The 20,963-nt window shown below is 42.4% G+C and overlaps 1 protein-coding gene across 4 annotated transcripts in view; it reads left to right on the top strand.

The window, feature by feature from the left end:
- ZMYND11 (zinc finger MYND-type containing 11) overlaps positions 1–19,704 on the top strand; it is a 70,438-nt gene extending 50,734 nt beyond the window's left edge. For 2 of the 4 annotated variants that reach the window (XM_073677672.1, XM_073677669.1), the window contains 8 exons: positions 548–603; positions 2,631–2,708; positions 6,042–6,160; positions 8,071–8,278; positions 10,298–10,363; positions 13,557–13,835; positions 14,405–14,590; positions 15,925–19,704. In XM_073677672.1, the coding sequence (XP_073533773.1) occupies positions 548–603; positions 2,631–2,708; positions 6,042–6,160; positions 8,071–8,278; positions 10,298–10,363; positions 13,557–13,835; positions 14,405–14,590; positions 15,925–16,047 (1,115 nt within the window). In that variant the 3' untranslated portion in view covers positions 16,048–19,704. The remainder of the gene's footprint in view (positions 1–547; positions 604–2,630; positions 2,709–6,041; positions 6,161–8,070; positions 8,279–10,297; positions 10,364–13,556; positions 13,836–14,404; positions 14,591–15,924) is intronic. The other 2 variants (XM_073677671.1, XM_073677670.1) reach the window with 1 other exon arrangement.
- Positions 19,705–20,963: the final 1,259 nt, after the last annotated feature.

The raw sequence follows: 20,963 nt of genomic DNA, 5'->3' as shown, positions 1-20,963 counted from the left end.
CTCATCCACAGTTAGAAATATACTGCATGCTTTCTTTCAAAACAGCGCCACACCTGTGTGCAGGTTGTGCATGGTATTGCAGCTGTGCGTCATTGAGCTGAGCTACAGTAACATACACAACCTTTCGACCGGTGCGGTGACAGTTTTTGAAATAAAACAGCCGTGTTTCTAAACTCCTAATTAACACGATAGACCTCAGCCCAGCAGGGACACTATGGCATTGTGCTGGGGGTCCTGCTAATGACAAGCTAAAGCCAATCTGCCATGTAGCACCATATTGTGCCAGTGCCATCACGTAGAGCCGCCATGGTTCCAGGACATCCTGGGCCGGGAGCTAAACCTTGCAGTTACCCCTGAGCCGGGGCCCTTTGATGACTTGCGCAGACATGACATTTTATGCTTCCATGTATATTCACTATATGATTTTTCCTTCTATATGGGGAACAGTCCAAGGCTTGCAGGAGGCAGTTCTGGGGTTTTGTAGCGTGACGCTGCAGGCATGATCATTGTGTGCTGCATGGGATAACACGCTCTCTTATAATTACAGATGACAGTGAGCAGGCTGATGTGGCAAAGGTTCTGTACAAGGATACTTGTCATGAGGTAAGTCCAGCCGCGCCGGGGTATCCGGGAGGAGAAGATGCAGCGGTAGAAGCAGAAGTGTTAAACATGAAGGCTACAATTCCACTGGCGTTAAAGGGGCTTTCAGAACTGATTCTTTCTGTGAGGTAAAACATTTCACTGTCTGTTTTCAAACAATGTTTTACCTCAAAGAAAGAATCGGCTGTGATCCCCTGCTGTAATGTCCGTATACTCTTTTGCTTCCCATCCTGCCCAGGAGCTGTGGTATGATCAGACCATGTTCCTGTACGGTCAGACACAGCCATTACACAGTACACAGCAAGGGCACATTTATAAGATTATCTCAGCACAGGAACAATTTATTTAAACACATCCAATTGCAGAAACTATTATTATTCCAAGATCTAGTGAATAAAACAAACTTTTGCTCATGGAAAAACCCCTTTAAGCCTCAGAGGTGATGAGGATGTGCTCCCCCAATATACTCTTATGTGTGGACGGTCGGATACATGGAGTAAATGAAAACGGCAGCTGGTGAGTTTTTTTTTACAGTGCGTGTTAGGCTGCGTTCACACCTAGTTTTGCACATTTTTTGGGAACAGACAAATTGAATCAGTTATCTGTTTTTGACAATAATTCCAAGGGGCCGGTTGATTATTATGGGGTCCGCCTGGGATCAGTAATGCGTCTGTTCTAAGAACTGACACAAACTGGATAGCCAATCGGACCCCAAAATGACCAATGGGGTCCCTCGGCTCCATTTGCATCAATTGTGCAGCACATCCTTTTTGACATGAATTCTGTTTGTCTTTTCCTAAAACTGGAACAGACAAATGGAATGACTGAAAGTAGGTGTGAACGAAGCCTAATGTACAGTGTACAAAGCTCACTGCCACGTGCATCTGACTTCCTCCTGATTACAGGAGTATACAGGGGGTCACATCCCATCACCCCTGTGACTTTCCTTACTGCTTTTGTGACCTTACAATGCAATAAGTTGCTTGGAAGCAGTTAGTGCTCAGCAGCAGAGATCTTTAGTGCTGGTCCGGGCCGTATGGCTCTCTGTACTGAGGGAGCGTTCCAGCCTGCTGACAGTTTCCCTATAAAGGTTGGTCAGCACACAATGACTATTCAAACCAAGCACTGGCACTCGGTGCACCATGGCGTGGCCATATGGTACACTGCACCCTCCTTCTTATTTGTTTTCATCTGTCTCTGCCCTTTCCTGGCTCTATAAAGTGAGAGCTGTCAATCAGAGAAGAGGGGAAGATAGATGAAAAACAAGTATGTGCGAGGTGCACTGAACTGTTTGGCCACACCAAGGGTGCACCGAGCGCCTGTGCTTGGTTTGAACAGTCACTCTGTGCCGACAGACTCCCTTAAACATATAAATGGATTCCAGTAGTAGAAAATAATCCTCAGCACTTGCCCATATACTTCTACTACTGGAATTGATTATTGCATCTCCTTCGGCACACTGAGCACCACTGCTGTGTGTTCACCATCACCCAATTTAATGTTTGTACAACTGTGCCAGGAGGAACAATTAAGTAGTGCCAACTAATTTCCTGCTTCACATGGGTTTTCTCTCCTCCTCTGTTTTCCCCACACACTCTTACTTTCTCCTCATGAAATTGGCCCTTGTATGCATGTTTCTGAGAGGGAAATTAGCTTTTAAGCCCATTTTATGGGCAGGCAAAATAAATAATGACGGTCTCTGCACTACACTGCAGAATATGTTGCAACTATATCAGAAATAGTATAAAAATGATATCATTGGTTGGTACACTGGGAATATAAAATACTGGTGAGCATGTAAAGAGATCATGTATAGTAACCCAAGAAAGTGTAATAACGAAAAAAGTTCAGTATTATGTGTTAAAAGTAGCAAAAAGTGGAAAAGTCACTGAGCAGCGAGTACCCCAATAATCTGCTATAGGCGACTCCTTCACTTTTCTCTTGCATTGCTCTTCATCCTTCTTTTGGAAAGAAAACCCTTCATGATTTTTTTCTAAGCAGTGTAAGACGACTTTATTCTCTTCTTTCAGTTGGATGAGCTGCAGTTGTGCAAAAATTGCTTCTACTTGTCGAACGCTCGGCCTGACAATTGGTTCTGCTATCCTTGTGTACGTATTTATGTCAGCTTTTACCTTAATTTCTCAAAACCAAGGTATTACTGTGTGTACAGGCACACACTCCTAGGAGTACTTTCAGATATGGTGCAAAATTTTGAAGCAAATTACCTTATTTTTCAGAATAAAAGATGCACTTTTTAGCTAGAATAACTGTTGCTAAAAAGTGTGCACATCTTATAATCCGGATGCAGCTTCCTGTGATGGAGGAAAACGCTGACACTGTGTTCTTCCCATTCACTGAAAAAACTGCTTTCTGTCCTCCTGCCCCACCCTGGTCTATGTGATCGGTGTAGAGCAGGAGAGGAACCTACTAGGACCTGAACGGAGGCTGCACAAGCTGAGCAGCTGCAGGACCTTCTAACCAACCAGCTCGAGGACGTTTCAGGTCATTTAATCAGTCTAGAGGGAACGGTCTTATGTGGTAATATATAGTTTCTGTGTGTGTATGTAGCAGAGCTGTGTTTGTCCATAAATATGCAAGTAGCAGAGCTGTGTGTATATAAATGTGCATGTAGCAGAGCTGTGTGTATATAAATGTGCATGTAGCAGAGCTGTGTGTATATAAATGTGCATGTAGCAGAGCTGTGTGTATATAAATGTGCATGTAGCAGAGCTGTGTGTATATAAATGTGCATGTAGCAGGGCTGTGTGCGCATATAAATGTATATGTTGCACGGCTGTGTGTATATAAATGTGCATGTAGCAGAGCTGTGTGTATATATAAATGTGCATGTAGCTGAGCAATGTGTATATATAAATGTGCATGTAGCAGTGCTGTGTGTGCTTATATATGTACATGAAGCAGAGGTGTGTGTGTATAAATGTACGTGTAGCAGATCTGTATGTGTATTTAAATGTGCATGTAGCAGACCTGTGTTTATATAAATGTGCGTGTAGCAGAGCACTGTGTATATATAAATGTGCATGTAGCAGAGCTGTGTGTGCGTATATATGTACATGAAGCAGAGGTGTGTGTGTGTATAAATGTACGTGTAGCAGATCTGTATGTGTATTTAAATGTGCATGTAGCAGACCTGTGTTTATATAAATGTGCGTGTAGCAGAGCTGTGTGTATATATAAATGTGCATGTAGCAGAGCTGTGTGTGTATAGAAATGTGCATGTAACAGAGCTGTGTGTATATAAATGTGCATGTAACAGAGCTGTGTGTATATAAATGTGCATGTAGCAGAACTGTGTAGCAGAGCTGTCTGCTCAAAAAAATAAAGGGAACACTCAAATAATACATCCTAGATCTGAAAGAATGAAATATTCTCATTAAATACTTTGTTCTGTACAAAGTTGAATGTGCTGACAACAAAATCACACAAAAATCATCAATGGAAATCAAATTTATTAACCAATGGAGGCCTGGATTTGGAGTCACCCCAGAACTAAAGTGGAAAAACACACTGCAAGCTGATCCAACTTTGATGTAATGTCCTTAAAACAAGTCAAAATGAGGCTCAGTATTGTGTGTGGCCTCCACGTGCCTGTATGACCTCCCTACAACGCCTGGGCATGCTCCTGATGAGGTTGCGGATGGTCTCCTGTGGGATCTCCTCACAGACCTGGACTAAAGCATCCGCCAACTCCTGGACAGTCTATGGTGCAACGTGACGTTGGTGTATAAAGCGAGACATGATGTCCCAGATGTGCTCAATCGGATTCAGGTCTGGGGAACGGGCGGGCCAGTCCATAGCTTCAATGCCTTCATCTTGCAGGAACTGCTGACACACTCCAGCCACATGAGGTCTGCCATTGTCCTGCATTAGGAGGAACCCTGGGCCAACCACACCTGCATATGGTCTCACAAGGGGTCTATGGATCTCATCTCGGTACCTAATGGCAGTCAGGCTACCTCTGGCGAGCACATGGAGGGCTGTGCGGCCTTCCAAAGAAATGCCACCCCACACCATTACTGACCCACTGCCAAACCGGTCATGCTGAAGGATGCTGCAGGCAGCAGATCGCCCTCCACAGCGTCTCCAGACTCTGTCACGGCTGTCACATGTGCTCAGTGTGAACCTGCTTTCATCTGTGAAGAGCACAGGGCGCCAGTGGCGACTTTGCCAATCCTGGTGTTCTGTGGCATTTCTTTGGAGGGCCGCACAGCCCTCTATGTGCTCGCCAGAGGTAGCCTGACTGCCATTAGGTACCGAGATGAGATCCTCAGACCCCTTGTGAGACCATATGCTGGTGCGGCTGGCCCTGGGTTCCTCCTAATGCAGGACAATGCCAGACCTCATGTGGCTGGAGTGTGTCAGCAGTTCCTGCAAGATGAAGACATTGAAGCTATGGACTGGCCCGCCCGTTCCCCAGACCTGAATCCGATTGAGCACATCTGGGACATCATGTCTCGCTCCATCCACCAACGTCACGTTGCACCACAGACTGTCCAGGAGTTGGCGGATGCTTTAGTCCAGGTCTGGGAGGAGATCCCACAGGAGACCATCCGCAACCTCATCAGGAGCATGCCCAGGCGTTGTAGGGAGGTCATACAGGCACGTGGAGGCCACACACAATACTGAGCCTCATTTTGACTTGTTTTAAGGACATTACATCAAAGTTGGATCAGCTTGCAGTGTGTTTTTCCACTTTAATTTTGGGGGTGACACCAAGTCCAGGCCTCCATTGGTTAATAAGTTTGATTTCCATTGATGATTTTTGTGTGATTTTGTTGTCCGCATATTCATCTTTGTACAGAGCAAAGTATTCAATGAGAATATTTCATTCATTCAGATCTAGGATGTGTTATTTGAGTGTTCCCTTTATTTTTTTGAGCAGTGTATAAATGTGCATGTAGCAGAGCTGTGTGTGTGTATAAATACATGTAGCAGAGCTGTGTGTATATATAAATGTGCATGTAGCAGAGCTGTGTGTGTATAGAAATGTGCATATAGCAGACCTGTATGTGTATAGAAATGTGCATGTAACAGAGCTGTGTGTATAGAAATGTGCATGTAGCAGAACTGTGTGTGCATGTACTGTCCATGCTGCAGAGAGTATATAATGTATATGCTGTGAAGCTGCAGAGAAACACTAACAATAGAACTATTACCTCCATATTCTAGCCTAATGAATTAAAATTAAAACACCCTAACCCTCTGTGATTAGCTGATCACATGACCTGGTTCTATGTAAAAGAGGGGTTTCTTCCCCATTATAAAGGATCTTTCAGTCCACAAAAAAAGTTATTTTAGGAATGTTTTTCTGTTCAATATGAGCTGAAAAGTTGACTCTTTATGTGACACCATTGACACTTTGTTTTTCTTTTCTTGGCGTTATGACAGCAGATCTAGTGATCAGTTGCATTTTATTACAGATCCCCAACCATGAGCTGGTTTGGGCTAAGATGAAGGGCTTCGGCTTCTGGCCAGCTAAGATCATGCAGAGAGAAGACAATCAAGTGGACGTTCGTTTCTTTGGCCATCATCACCAACGGTATCGATATTATTTAAGGAGAGGTGGATTTCCATTGATATAAAATAGAAAAATACATAAAAATGCAGTGTAGGACATATAACGAGCAATGAGAGTGTTTGATGATAGCTGACCATGGGGATGTGAAGGTCCTCATGGACCTTAATTCACTGTTAGCCACAATGACCGGTGCATTAGCCAATGGACTATCCTGTCTACTCGTCCCACATGTTGGCTGTTGCTGCCATTGCTTAATCTCAGACATTCAGTAACGGGTACTGACTTTTATATCTCGCATTGTTCAGCATCTAAGGCTTTGACGTTTCATAGTATTAAAGAAGTTTTCCCAGAACTTAAACATTAATAACTTAGGCTTAGGATGGGCCATCATCCCTTCCCTTCCCTCCTTAAATTCCCTTCCCCATATATAAAATATTTTAATACTAATAAAAAATATTGAAAAAGGATGGGCCATCATGATAGGTGGGGTCCGATTGGTGATAGGTCTAGTGCCATACATACCAGGTTAGCTGTAGCTTTGTCCAATTAAATCCTGACATAGGAAGCAATAGTATGTACTACGTTGAATCTCCATGTATGAGCGGGCTCAGGTGCTGAGCCTGCACCATACCTGGCAGATGCCATTACACACTCAGCCTTGCTGCTTTACAGTCACTTAAATGTCATTGTCAATCACTAACAGCAGCATATAAATGGACTGATTGCCTGTGCGGCATGCACTCGCTCCTATGGCATTCCTCCCTCACAACGCAGTCATAGGATGCCGATGGATGAAGCCCTCAATGGCTGCTGTCTCAGTCCTTCTGTGAAGCTCAGTAGCACTGCAGCATATAGAAGAAGTGATGATGTGTTCACAGGTTCAAATTCCTTAAGGGACTAAAAAAGTAAAAAGATTAAAAAAAAAATTAAAATCCCCTTTTTCCAGTTTAAATACAAAATAATTAAAGCACCAGTCCAGCGGGTTTTTTTTTTTTATTTCATCGCTGGAGTGGTGCCACTAATCTAAGCTTACTGCCTCTAGTAATATACTCCCCAGCCGTCGTCTTCAGCTCTTCCCGGCGCCGCTCTGGTCGTCTACAGCAGTTTGTGAAACGTGGAGTCTCTCCAATGTTTGCTGTGGTGTGCTGGAAGTCACAACTCAATGTAAGTGTATGAGAACGGGAATGAGGATCTCATAGATTTACATTGAGAGCTTCTGAACGTTACCTCTGACTTACGGTCTGCCAGAAGTTGCGAGACCGGAGAGGTGCCGGGAACAGCTGAAGACGGCAGCTGGTGAGTATAAGACTAGGGTCAAGGAACTTGGATTAGAGCACCACACGAGTGCTAGAGTAAAAACAAGATGCAGGATTGATGCTTTAATAAGAAATGAAGTTTATTTGTTATCGCCTCATCCGTAAAAGTCCGATCTAAGAAAATAAAAAATTGATTAACCTGTAAATGCCAGGAAAAGAAAAAAAATTGCGGGGAAGGCAAGAGCCTATAATTGCCAAAATAAAGTGTAAAAGAGCAATGTTTTTAATGAAACCCAAATGCAAAAATAAATTTTATCTCTAAATTTATGTAATTAAGAAAAATAAATATGTCCCCAAAAGTGGACAATCCATTTATGGAGTGAGCAGCAGTACCAGATAAAGCAGCCCATACGGACCAGCACTTGTGTCTGTCCAAACAATGAAGGGGCCACGACTTTATAGACTAAAATCAGTGAGTCTTGGCGTGTCTGCCCCATCTCCGGGCGGCAAGTCGCATCAATGGAGGAGAATTACTTGCCTCTTTTATGTGTAAATATAAAGAGAGTGCAAGAAATACTACTTTCTCCATTTTTCAGTTGTTTTTTAATGTTCTCAGTAAAGTGCTTTGCTACAAAATAAAAAGTGAAATATTGCAAATCTGCCATTATGTATCAGGGCCTGGATTCCATCCGAGAATATTCAGGAAATCACTGTCAATGTACATCAGCTCCATGTAAAGCGAAGCATGGGCTGGAAAAAGGCCTGCGATGAGCTGCAGCTGCACCAACGCTTCCTACGGGAGGGCCGCTTCTGGAAATCCAAAGGAGAAGATAAAGGGGAGGAAGAAGCAGAATCCAGTATCTCATCGACCAGCAATGAGCAGGCGAGTGCATCCATCACACTCGCTACAGCGCTTCAGTCTATTCGTTCTTTTAATTTCTGGACCTAATGGTCTTTAGAAGCTGTACACCATGTTTGCAGCCAACTTAAAAGGACATTTGGGCGGGAAATTGTGAGGATCGTCCTGTCAAGTGTTCTCAGCCAATCACCATTCAGTGCTCTCCTCACCGGATTCTTCCCAAATATCCTTTTAAAGGTAACCAGACTTATAAAAGAAACTATTAACCTGAAGATAAAGGGTTAATCTGCAGGGTAATAGCGTTCTGATGCTGCCTGCCACCTGCATCAATAGGCTACCAGGAGGAATAAATTAATTTCCTCCTAGCAGCCTTGGACTTAAAGTCATATGGACGGGCCGGCATGCTTTCAGTCACCACTAAGTGCATAGTGAGCGGCGGCTGTACCAGCACCCCAACACTGACTGACAGCCACCTTAATATTAGAGTCGCCTGTCAGTCAGTGCCAGGGTGTGGTTACAGTCATGGCTCATTGTGTACTGAGCGGTGACTGAAGCCGCGTCCTTATGACCCGTCCCTATGACTGAAAGCCTGAAGCTGCTGAGAGCAATAAAGTTAATTTCCTCCTGGCCGCGGGGCTCTCAGTGTGTTCACCGGGTGGCGTCAGAACGCTATTAACCTGCAGACTAAATCCCTATCTACAGGTTAATAGCAATTTTTTACATGACAGGTTCCCTTTAAGTTCAATACAAGCCACAAAGGCGATTTGATACCCGAGTTGCGTTTTATAATTTGCAGTCGTTCACATTGGTCTAAACGTCCCGTCTGGAGCAACCCTTCATTAACTCTGTGAGTTGAGCAGTGAAAATGAATGGGGATAAAATAAGATTTTGTATTTGTGGACACATGGAAAAAAAATATGGTTTTTGTGGGGGATGTAGTATGTTATTGAATGTGTCTTGCAGCAGATGATCCCATATTACAAATGATCGGTCCTCCTCCATTAAGGTTGGTGTTGGTTTACTTTGTATGTTAGGGGTTTTTCACTTCAAAAACATTTTCGTTACCTATGTGCCGAATATAGAGATACACAACTATTACATTAGTTGTGTATCCGTTCCATCTTCTTTTTGTGCATTTTATGTGTCTACGCAACAGTTGTGAGTGTGATGGGGCTGACTGGCTCATATCAGCAGCTAAGCCAGCCCCCTTCTCTGTTACAAGTGATGTACATGTCTTAGTTTCCTGCAATGCCAGTATTAAAGGGCGCATACACTATTATTTCTAATAAAACACCCTACAGATTGCTGGGGATCCTGAGACCCCCTACAATTGCTTAGGAAGCAGAAGCATTCAGTGGGTTCACTGGACCCCCTCCGATCTACTGCTCTACTACTGTATATACTAGAAACCTTCTCTGTTACATCAGATCTCCCTAGTCGGGTTTTCTATGAATGTGTTGACCTCTACTTTTACACTTTCCTTTGAGAATTCCAGCAATTTTGACAGTAAGTCAAACATGATACATTCCATATTTTCTTATAATTCTCTTTTTAAACAAACCAGAATTTAGAACATAGCAAAAAAAAAAAAAAAACAATCCTTATTCCAGTTAATCTGCACACCCCGCTATGCATAAAGCCCACAGACAGCCCAGTTTACATTATTAGCGCCTCTGATTTAGCCACCTTCGTTCCAGTAGCTTTGATTATGTTTCTTATTAATGTAATGGATGAGGATATTTCTAGGCAGTGACAATCACCTGGCTTACACCTGCAGTCCTCACACGACCTCCTCACAATTCGTCCTAGTTTCCTGCAGACATGAAGAGATATATTGTCTGGGCAACAAGACAAGTCTGTGAATTGTTTCCTACAGCTCGTCTAATTGAGACCCGGACTAGCTATGAACAGAACGTGAACAAGCTCTGCACAATATAAAGATTATCTCCTGGCCGTAGATTTCTGCAGGATGAAAAGCATGTTTCCGATCTGCTCAATGTTAGCAGGCTTACATTGACTTTGCATCCTTAATCTTTCAAGCAGAAGGCAACTCAGGAACCAAGAGCCAAGAAGGGGCGTCGTAACCAGAATGTAGAACCCAAGAAGGAAGTAAGTGCTCCTTCGTATTAATACTCTTGCAGTATTTTACAACGTTTCTTGTTAGTATATTGGGCCTTTTTTTTATCGGCATAAAAGCCAACGTGCAATTCACCATTAAAGAAGCACTCCTCCTCCTCCCATCAAAGTTTTAATCCTCTTAACATACTGCAATCATCATATTATACAGCACTGTGCACTTACAATTGCTCATTTTGTTTTTCTACCCAGCTAATTCTTCTCTTTTCTCTGCTATTTGTAGAAACAGGAAATCTCTTTTCTCTCCATGAGTCATTCCCCTCTTTAACTCCCAACCCAGCTGCACCCCCTTCCCCCTGCCAGGGACTTTTGCAGTGACTTATGACTCATGCAGGGAAAATTGACCTCCTGTTTCTACATAGAGCTTAGAAGGATTCAGCTAGTCTGTTTTAATCATGTGATGTCATAGACCTAATGGAAAAGAGAAGAATTATCTGGGTAGAAAGGCAAAATGAGCAATTGTAAGTACACAGTGGCAAATAATATGATGATTGCAATATAGAAAGAGGATAAAAAGTTTGATGGAAGGAGGAGGGCTTCTTTCAAATAAAAACTTAAAGGAAGTATCCTCAGAGATCCAGCTAGTTTGGTCTTCAAATATTGGCAAAACTAAAGTGGACGAAGAGATGAGAAAATATAATGGATGGGGTCAACTTTTTGCTAGATTTTTTTAGGTAAGGACAGAATGACCATCCCACTTGATGCCCATTGGTAGTCAGGAGAGACATTGGGGCTTCTTTGTAAGCTACAGGCAAAGTGATGGATGCTAGAGAGACGCCTGACATGTGATAAGATGGAAGGACTGACACACTAAAGACTTTGCTATGACACGTTACTAATGTGTAACTATAACAGATTGGGGGCATACTGGCTCTTATTGAAGAGATCCAACTCAATATGCAAAGTAGTGCACACAAGCCACACCATAGACTTACCGTTAGACTACACAGATGCGGCTCGAGGGGGTACTGACTATAATTGCTACCACTGAGCAGTTGTAGGAATTGATATGGAAAATGTATATAATTTTTCATCGTGCTGTAATTGGTGGAAACTATAATACCTTTGTCACAGGGATACCGCGACAGAGAGGGGCCAGAAGATCGCGACGTTTGGTTGCATGGACTCCTGCACTTATTAGAACTGCTTCACCATCCTTTTAAACAGTGCAGGTTTATTTGCTGTCATGGCAAGTGTTATTAAGTTCAGTTGATCTCATGGAGCTCTCCATCCTGAATAGTCTCAGCTGTTCTGTGTTGGCCACTCCCCTCTGTTATATATGCTCGCCTCTGGCACTTGGGAGTGATATTTCTACTTCCTGGTTTGGTGGTGAAGAACATTCAGTGTTTGGCGTTGGCGGTTGGAAAGTTTTTCTGTAGATTTCTGCGTGGAGTTGATTTGCATGTTCTTCCTTATCCTATTTGGTTTCCCCTTCCTATACCTCTCCTGTTTCCCACTCTGTTGCTTTGTGAGTGTATTTGTATGATTGTAGTTTTTATTTTATCCCTGTCTGTTAACGCCGTCTATCTAGTTAGTGTTTTGCTATACACTGCAGCCCCTCACCTCCCTGGGTGGGGGAGGGATTAGATAAAGGTTAAGTTAGGAGCATAGATAGGTAGGAGAACCCGGCGTCTCCACCTTCAGGAGTAATCCGGGGGACAGGGATCGGGTAGGTGCCCACAGTCCCTTGGCACTCCATGACAACCTTGTTTCCAAATAAGCCGGGTGCACAAGAAGTGCTGCAGTGTAACTATGGACTCCATGCTGCAAATCCATACCAGATCACAGTAGAATGCATGTGGATGGGATTTTCACATAGAACATGTTAGATAGTAATTTTGTTCTCCGTGCATACGGAGAAAAAAAATCACATGTAACACAATATCCGTCATGTTTCTCCTTCTACAGATCCTAGGTTTATTAACATACACACTAAAAATTATGCACTATGTCTTGTGGTTATATTTAGCTCAAATCTTTGACTCCGTATGTGCAATCACTTGTTCATGTCACCTGCACGTCAAAAAGATCTTAAGAATCCGCCCTTTTCCATCAAAACCACAAAAACTCTTAAGCTGGCCGTACACATTAGACTTATGTAGCTGAACCCGCCGATATCGACAGGTTCGGACGACATTCTAACATGTATGGGGACACAGGCCAAATGATGCTCAGAAGTGATGTCGATCGGGCATGCTCAATTTTAGACTACTTATCTCATTGTTCTCCCTGAGAGAACACAGGAGCCTTGGCTGAGCGAATGCTCTTGTGTATGCGAGTGTCAGCGGAGATGGCTGTCAGCCAAATGATCTTTCAGCCAACAGCCATCTAATATGTATGGCCGGCTTTACTGTCCCTCTGGTTCATTCTTGTCTTGACTACGGAAACTCACTACGAATAGGTCTTCCTCTCACTAAAGTCTCCTCTCCAATCTTTCCTGATAGCAACAGCTAGGCTCGTATTTCTGTCCAGCAGCTACATTGATGCCTTCACCCTGTGCCAGTCCTTGCACTGGTTGTCTAGCTACTATAGAATACAGTATAAACCCTCATCCATAAAGTTCTCCACAGTGCTACACCACCCTAAATCTTGTCCCTCATCTCTGACCTATGCTCTCCACTCTGCTAATGATCTAAGTATAATCTCTTTTATAATTCCAACCTCCGGTCTCCAACACTTTTTTCATGCTGCATCTGTTCTCTGAAATGCACTACCCCAAACATTCTGGTAGTTTCCAGTGTCCACAGTTTTAAGCGTGCCCCTAATACACATCTCTTTAGGCAGGTCTCTCACATCACCTCACTAATCTTACTGTTCTCAATTCTCCCTTCCTACAGAACTCTCCGATTCACTCAGAACCTGGTCCCTTCTATCAACTGTTCCCACTCACTCCATACACTCAATAGCATTGTGTATCTGGACATTAACGTAAATACATAAATCGTGGCCGGTATTAATACAGTTATTATGTTAGTGGTAAAGGTGAAAAAAAGATCGCATCCAAAGTGCTACTATACCAAAATTGTGCAGTCTGAGAAGTGTCGGTGATGGACTGGGCAGCAGAAACGCCCGACCTCCACCCCTTTCCAAACCTGACAATCCAGTAAATTAGTTGTTTTGTTGTCTACAGCGACTAAAATTTTACTCAACCTGTCCCCACTTGTAGGACCCGGAGCCAGAACCTGAGACGGAAGCTGTGAGCTCAAGCCAAGAAATCCCTCCTCTGCCACCGCCAGTAGAGAAAGTGTCCGTCTGCACACAGACAAAGAAGCAAAGTGCCTCGTCTCCAAGAATGTCGCACCGCAGTACACAAACCAACAGTGACGGCGTGTGCCAGAACATGTGTCACGACAAGTACAGTAAGCTCTTCAATGACTTCAAAGAAAGAATGAGCACGGACAACAAGAGGGAAAGTGAGCGAGCCGTGCGAGAAGCCGTGGACAAGGTTAGAATAAGATAATCACTCAGGTCCTTCTGCACTGAGGATACAGTCTCCTTACCTATCAGATAGAACTGGGCTTCCTCTGTTCTTGTTTTGTACGACCTATGACTTACATTTTCATCATATGTATGAAGCTGGCTCAGGAGCTGATCCTGCTTCATACCAGGCAGATACCACTGTGGTACACAGCTGGCATCTGCCCGTAATTACCACATCCGGAACTAGGTGCGATCGCTATAGCCCAAAGGATAGGCAATAACTTTCCCGTCGCGAGGGGTCCGACTGCCGTGGCCCCCACCAATCCCAGAAGAGTCCCGGCTGAATGGAGCGGAGGTCGATCATGCACACTGCCTCTCCATTCATTCTAATAGGAGCGCCAAAGATCTGCTGAGCACTTAGCTTGGCAATCTTCGGTGCTCCCATTAAGAATGAATGGAGCGGTAGTGTGCATGATCGACCTCCGCTCCATTCAAAGCCACGGTACATGGTGGCCCGGTACATTTCTTCGTTGATACATTGTGTGAAAAAAAAAGCATCTTGAGATGGCTGAAAATCTTTTTTTCTCATCACAGCTGCGAGGAGAGATGGAGGAGGAGAAGAGGCAAGCAGTTAGCAAAGCTGTGGCCAATATACAAGGAGAGATGGACAGAAAGTGCAAACAAGTGAAAGAAAAGTGCAAGGAAGAGTTTGTTGAAGAAATTAAGAAGCTGGCGGCACAACACAAGCAGCTGATATCCCAGACCAAGAAGAAGCAGTGGGTAAGAGGCCTGGCTGCATTCAGAGTAGTCCAGGGCTGCAGACAGACCGCGTCAGCAAGAGAGACGGTCACAGATAGACTCCTTATACTTAACACATTGAACAGGTGCTCCTGCAAAAATCCAAGTAAGCAGGTGCTCAGTTTACACAAATCTAGCTCATTGGTGCAGGACTGACTTGTACTTAAAGGTCAGTACTCATGTCAAATTTCCTGTAAGCTGCCGAATGAATGACTCTTTCCCCAATTTTTTTTCCCTGCAAATCAATTCTCCCATCTCTTCCTGTATCATGCACCGTCGCTCTCAGCTCTGCACTAGGTAACACGACGACAGGTTTATAGAGTATTTTTTTAAATGTCAACTAAACTTTTAAATAATTTGTTAGTATGTTTTAGCCCTTTCTTAGTACCGTTGATTGTGGGACCACCTACTAATCACTAATGAAAACAAGACACACAGACAGTGTGGTGTACGGAGCCATAGGCTTTCTGTTGAGCTTATACAACTCTCTGCTCAACACTCAAGGTTTTAGTGCGCAAGGGAGAACAGGTGTTAAAAGGGGGGCTATAACTTTTCAAACAATATTCCAAAGTTTAGGTATGCTTTAAAGGGAATCTGTAAGCAGGTTTTGCTACCTCATCTGAGATCTGCATAATGTAGGAAAAGAGACCTGGATTCCAGCAATGTATCACTTAGTTTACTGGGTGCAGTAGTTGCGACACAATCAGAGCTCTTAGATGAAGCAGAGCTGAGAAAGCTAACCCCGCCTACACCAGGCTCTGTTTGTAAATTGTCTATTTACAGTGAGCTGTTTATCACGAGTGGGTGTGGTCAGACTATTTGACACAAGGCAGCTAGTCCCAGTAATGATGATATCCTAGTGATAAAACCTTCATTGTAAGTAAACAACAACACATAGCCTGATAAGTGACACATCATTGAATTCAGCGATTTAACCCCTACCTGATGCTACTGTTGGATTACATAGCAAAAACCTGCTGACAGATTCCCTTTAAGGTTCACTGTGTTGATTACAAATTTGTCAAGAGACTGTCATAGATGCCACTATCTTTCTGCATCTACTGCTTACTAGGATATGAGCTGTGCATTGCTTAGATCAGTCAGAATACGACCCAGTAGATTAAGTACCCATCACAATGTGGCAAAGTTTCTAAAAAGTTCAAATGTAGCTATTAAATATGTATAAAGTGAGTCTTTTATATCCAACTTGTGCCTAAACTTTTAGTCCAGTCGGTCCCTGTATTATTTTTAGCTCATTGTATGAACAGTAATAATGTTGTGATTTTTTTTTTATTTTTAATTTTTTACCCCCATAGTGCTACAACTGTGAAGAGGAGGCAATGTACCACTGCTGCTGGAACACGTCTTACTGCTCCATTAAATGCCAGCAAGAGCACTGGCACGCCGAACACAAGAGAACCTGCCGCAGGAAAAGATGAATGGCTCCCTCCCTCTTGTATCATTTCCTTGAGATCTATCCTCAAACTCTGTGTTTCGTTTTTAAATTCCAAGATGCCGTACTTGCTTACTATCTGCATACCATTTCCGACGCAGCTCCTAGTTCACACTCAGTACTGGAGGATCTGCTGATTGCACAACTCCAGTACTGAAAACCGGGTCTCCACAAAGAAATCTCTGCCCACTTATTCCTGTGCTTATATTCTGTCTCTAACCTGTTCGCTGCCAGAGGATCCCGCAGTGTTTTTTTTTTTCTTCCGATAAGCGCATGACATCTGTTCTGAAAACAACCCAGGTTAGACGCCGTTCCTTCCTGTACTAACACACGAGAATTTGGAAGCGCGTTTCACAATGAAATTATTGCTGATACACAGTAGTTTTTCGATAGTCGGTTTTGCATTTCAGGTTCAAGGCATTTTGTGTTTTATAATGTTTTAAAGGTTTTAAAATATTTTTTTTTTTATCAAACATACATCAGATAAGCGGCAGGTTTTAATCCACCCCTTTAAAAGATGAAGGTAAAAAGGCGCCATATTTTGGTGGAGTAACCCCGGTCCAGAAATGTAGGTGTAGATCAATACACAGGGAGCCAAATGTGCGGTGCCACTCATTTCAGATGGGTCTGTGAATGTATAGAAAGGGGGAGATGTCCTACCTGATGAGCAAACCTGCCGCGCTTGTGTCATTACCTTCCTTCTACTCTGAAAAGGCATTATCATATTTACTTATTCTGTACCAGGGGGTTTTAAGATATTTTTTTGGGAACAGGGTTCACAAAGCAAGAATTTTTTTGTTTGTTTTTTTTCTTGCATATTTTATTTGTAAAATATATCCCATGTTTGTTCATTACTTATTTTCAATATATAACTTTTATAAAAGAAATGAAATATATTAACTTTGATTGCATAGATTTAAATACAGGTAATCTTATCTTAGATCATAGGTGTTACTTTTACGATTTGCACAGTTCTTAGTCCTATGGAGGCACACTCAAGAGACAATTCAGACCAAGAATCAACCTTGGGCAACTTCTTACAGGGTTTATTAGGAATTCATCTGTGCCGTTATCTTACCTTTATAGAAATAATTTTCACCTGTTCACACTACTGCTAAGCCTATAATTGTCACCAGGGGCGTATACGAGGGTCATTCTGCTCCGGGAAATCATTGCATCGATATTCTGAATATACTTGGGGCTTCACAAGGTTTACGCTAAACAAAATTGACTTAGTTTTAGGTATCAGGTTTGTTGTGTTGCAGGTTTTTAATGTAACATATTAAACTAAGCATGCAGAATGTAATTGCACCACTGCCATGTGATCTAATACAATCAGTACGAGCGTGGGGAAATGTGTAATGTTAATACACCAGATTACAATGTAAATTGTACATCGAAGCCTACACATTCATTTTGATGGGCAAAACCAATTATCCGTTTTTAATTTTTGCACTTATTTTCATTTTAAGGACTTTTGCCTATTGTTTAAATGCATCTAAAATGAACCAACTTTTAAATATAGTTTTATTAAAAATCTTCCATTATTTCGTGTCTGCAGACCAATTTTGTTTCCATGGTTTGGGCGCTTTCAGATGGCCGTAGAAATCTGAACGCAGTGCACGGACTGGCTGGCGGTTCTCCCCACCCAAACGCGACAGCTGCATGTATTTCTTGGGTAGGGAGAGACGCCGGCCAGTCCACGCACTGCGTTCCCATCTCGATCCAATTTATATGGCCGTCTTACTGAACCCTTAGATTAAAAATTCTATGTAGTCTACGCCTACGTCTTCTTACTAATCTATTTACTAATCGACCCCCTTCCTTCCTCCATGCAAGCGCTGCCCAGGTTCACAGCTTTTGCATTTTTCCCACTACTGGTGTCTCCGTCCTACTAGCTTTGCACATTTATGGCATATGCACATACATGTATGGTGATATGTGAAGGTCTCACTGCTGGGATCTCCATCCATCTCGAGAACATGACCCCCTCACATCCTGTTGCATAGATTTTCCAAAAATTGCCAAGCAAGCGTGCTCACCGATTTACAATTGTATAAGCTGGCCATAAATGGCCACTAGTCCACTGTTGGCGGTGGGTGATGAAGCCCCCATCCTTGAGATTGATGAGATTTGGGTTCCACATTTATCATTTATCTCTGTCCTAGAATGTGGGAATGCCTTAAATATACCAGATTGGACAACCACAATTAAAGGGCCAGAATCCCTTTCCATGGAGTCGGTGGCTTGTTTCCTGACCAAGTCTGTCTGCATCATGTTCACTTGTCATTTTAGATGCATAGAAAAAATTATTCATCTGCAAGATAGACAAATAGTGTTGTCTATTACTGGTTTGGCCAAGAGATGCTGGACCAATGAGGCAGCTATAGTTTTCTTTTAGTTTTAGATAATTTCCAACCTACCTGAGCTAGTAGGAATTGCCTTGTCTGAGTCCCTAATGTATAAAGTCAAGTACAAAGCCAATTTTTGCAAAGCGATGCTTCTTCCACAAACACTGAAGATTATTGCATGCCCGTTTTCTTGTAAAATGTCAGTTTTTTAGTTTTTTTTACCAACCTCTTAAGAACATTAACCATAGGCATGGATCGATAGTTGAATACTGATTTTCACGTTGCTGGGAGCTGGGGTTGTTTTTAAAAACCACATCGTTGGCCACTTTTTACTATGGTTGAATTTTCGGTCATTTTATTCGATTTTTATGTGTGAAAGGAAATTCATGTTCCGTTTTGTTTTCTCGTTTTTATTTTTTGTATGTGAGGTTTCTGAGCAGGAATGTAGAAAAGAAAAAACCTAAGGCACTAGCTATTCGGAGGTAGGACGATCGAGGAAGAATTGTAAATATTTATTTAGATCTTTGATATTTATTGCAAGTGATTAGAAAATGGCAGCGGAAAATGTCACTCGGAGGAGCACTTGTGAATATTGATGAATGGGCAGAAAGAATCAATAAACTGCCAAGTTTTTGGTTGCTGCGGGATTCAGTGCATCGATCCGTCAGATTTTACACGTGCTCCTGCGCTGTTTTTTTTTTATATATCCAGCTTCATACATAAAATCCGCATGACGTTACTGCACTCGTCACCTCTTCCTCAATCCATCCATAGAAAATATACCACTCCACCGCTGTACGGGGCTACGGTACAATCCTGATACTTTTACAATATCTGCAGTATCGATCCAGACCTATGAATGAAAAGTGTATGATGAAAAGAAAAAAAAAATCCATTGATGTAATATCATTCCAAGAAACATACAAATATAACGGTTATCTGCATGAGATTAACACTTGTGTTATTTGGGCTTCTTTTCCTATGGTTGCACATTGCAGAGTCAAAACTGTGTGAAAACAAGAAAAAAAAAATCAATTAAGATTGTGGCCTGGTTTTGTATATGTTGTAAGTTAAAATAAAAGTTACAAAAAAAAAAATGTTTTGAGACAGTTACTACAAAACTGAATTCACTTCTGTTTCTTAAGCTGTACTAAGATGTTAAGCTTGGCCACTATGCACATTGTAATTATCCATCGTGGCTGGTCTAGTTCTTTGACACATTCTGCCATTTTGTAAGCTGCTCTTACTTAGCAATATGTGTTAACATTTGTTAATAAATGTATTTAAAATTACATCATGTCCCTGAAATTACTTTACTGCCATGTGTGCTCTTCCATCGTGAATCATGATTGGGTCACAGAATCAGTGTCCCTGGGGGGATTGCGCCACTTAAAGTGATTAACATCTACATTTAAGAGGTTAAAGGGAACCGGTCATGTGAAAAAACACAATTAACCTGCTGATGTGGGATTAATCTGCAGGTTAATAGAGTTCTTAACCTGCTCGGCCCTGAGAGCCCCGCTGCCTGGTGGAAATGAACTTTATTCCTCCTGGTGACGTTCTGTTTAAGACACGGGGTGGCACTGGTGCAGGTTTAGTCACTGCTCTGTGTATTGAGAGCGGCGGCTTTAACCGCACCGCCGGCACTGACTGACAGTCGACCCCAATGTTGATATCAAATAGTTGGAGTAATAAACTAATCAACCATATGAATAACCACTATTATTTGTGGTCATTCCATTAAACAGGAATAACTGACTACAGAATGAGCTAACACCCTGGAGACTAAGCCCTACGCGTTTCACCAGTCATTTGTCACTGCTTTGAGTCATCAGGGGCTAGTAGTGTATGTGTAGGATAAATAAAGTGCATGATATTTTCTGATAATGTATCATGATTGTTGCAAAATGAGCAATCGTAAGTACACCATGCTATATAATATGATGATCGCAGTAAATTAAGATAAAAACTTTGATGGAAGTGCTTCTTTAAGTCTATTCCAATACATTTCTCAACATCTGCCAGCTTAGTAAGGGCTTTCTATGATAGTTTCACATAAGCCAAAGTTTTGAGTATTCTACAATGTTTTTGTACATTTTCTTTATTGATAACCTAATAGATGGAGTATAAATATATTCTAAAGGATTGGGCTTACTACAGACTTTTTAGTACGCCACTTGTACTAAAAGTTGTATAAAAATCCAGGAAAAAGAAATCTCAAACTTAGAGGCTATAGAGAACTCTGGGGACAATTTTTTAAATTGTTTTTCTTTTTTTAATGTGCAACTAGTGATGAGTGAACGTGCTCGGTACTCGCCAGAGCAGCATGGTGCTCGGCGAGTATTTCCGGGTTGTTCAGGCAGGAACTCAGGTCCCCTCCCTGCATGTTTGGTGCTCTTTAGAGAGCCAATGAACATGCAGGGATTGCCTGCCACTCATTGTAATGCCGTAGCCATGTGGTCATTACAGTGATAGGCTGGCCGCACAACATCATCAGGTCTCCATAAGACCTGGCGCCGCAACATCATCAGGTCTCCATAAGACCTGGCGC

Source organism: Phyllobates terribilis, unplaced genomic scaffold (genome assembly GCF_046119375.1).
Source record: "Phyllobates terribilis strain yellow unplaced genomic scaffold, ASM4611937v1 Scaffold_4__5_contigs__length_816908805, whole genome shotgun sequence".
In the NCBI taxonomy this organism is placed as follows: domain Eukaryota; kingdom Metazoa; phylum Chordata; class Amphibia; order Anura; family Dendrobatidae; genus Phyllobates; species Phyllobates terribilis.
The sequence above is the reverse complement of the archived record's forward strand: the minus strand, read 5'-3'. Positions and strand labels throughout refer to the sequence as shown.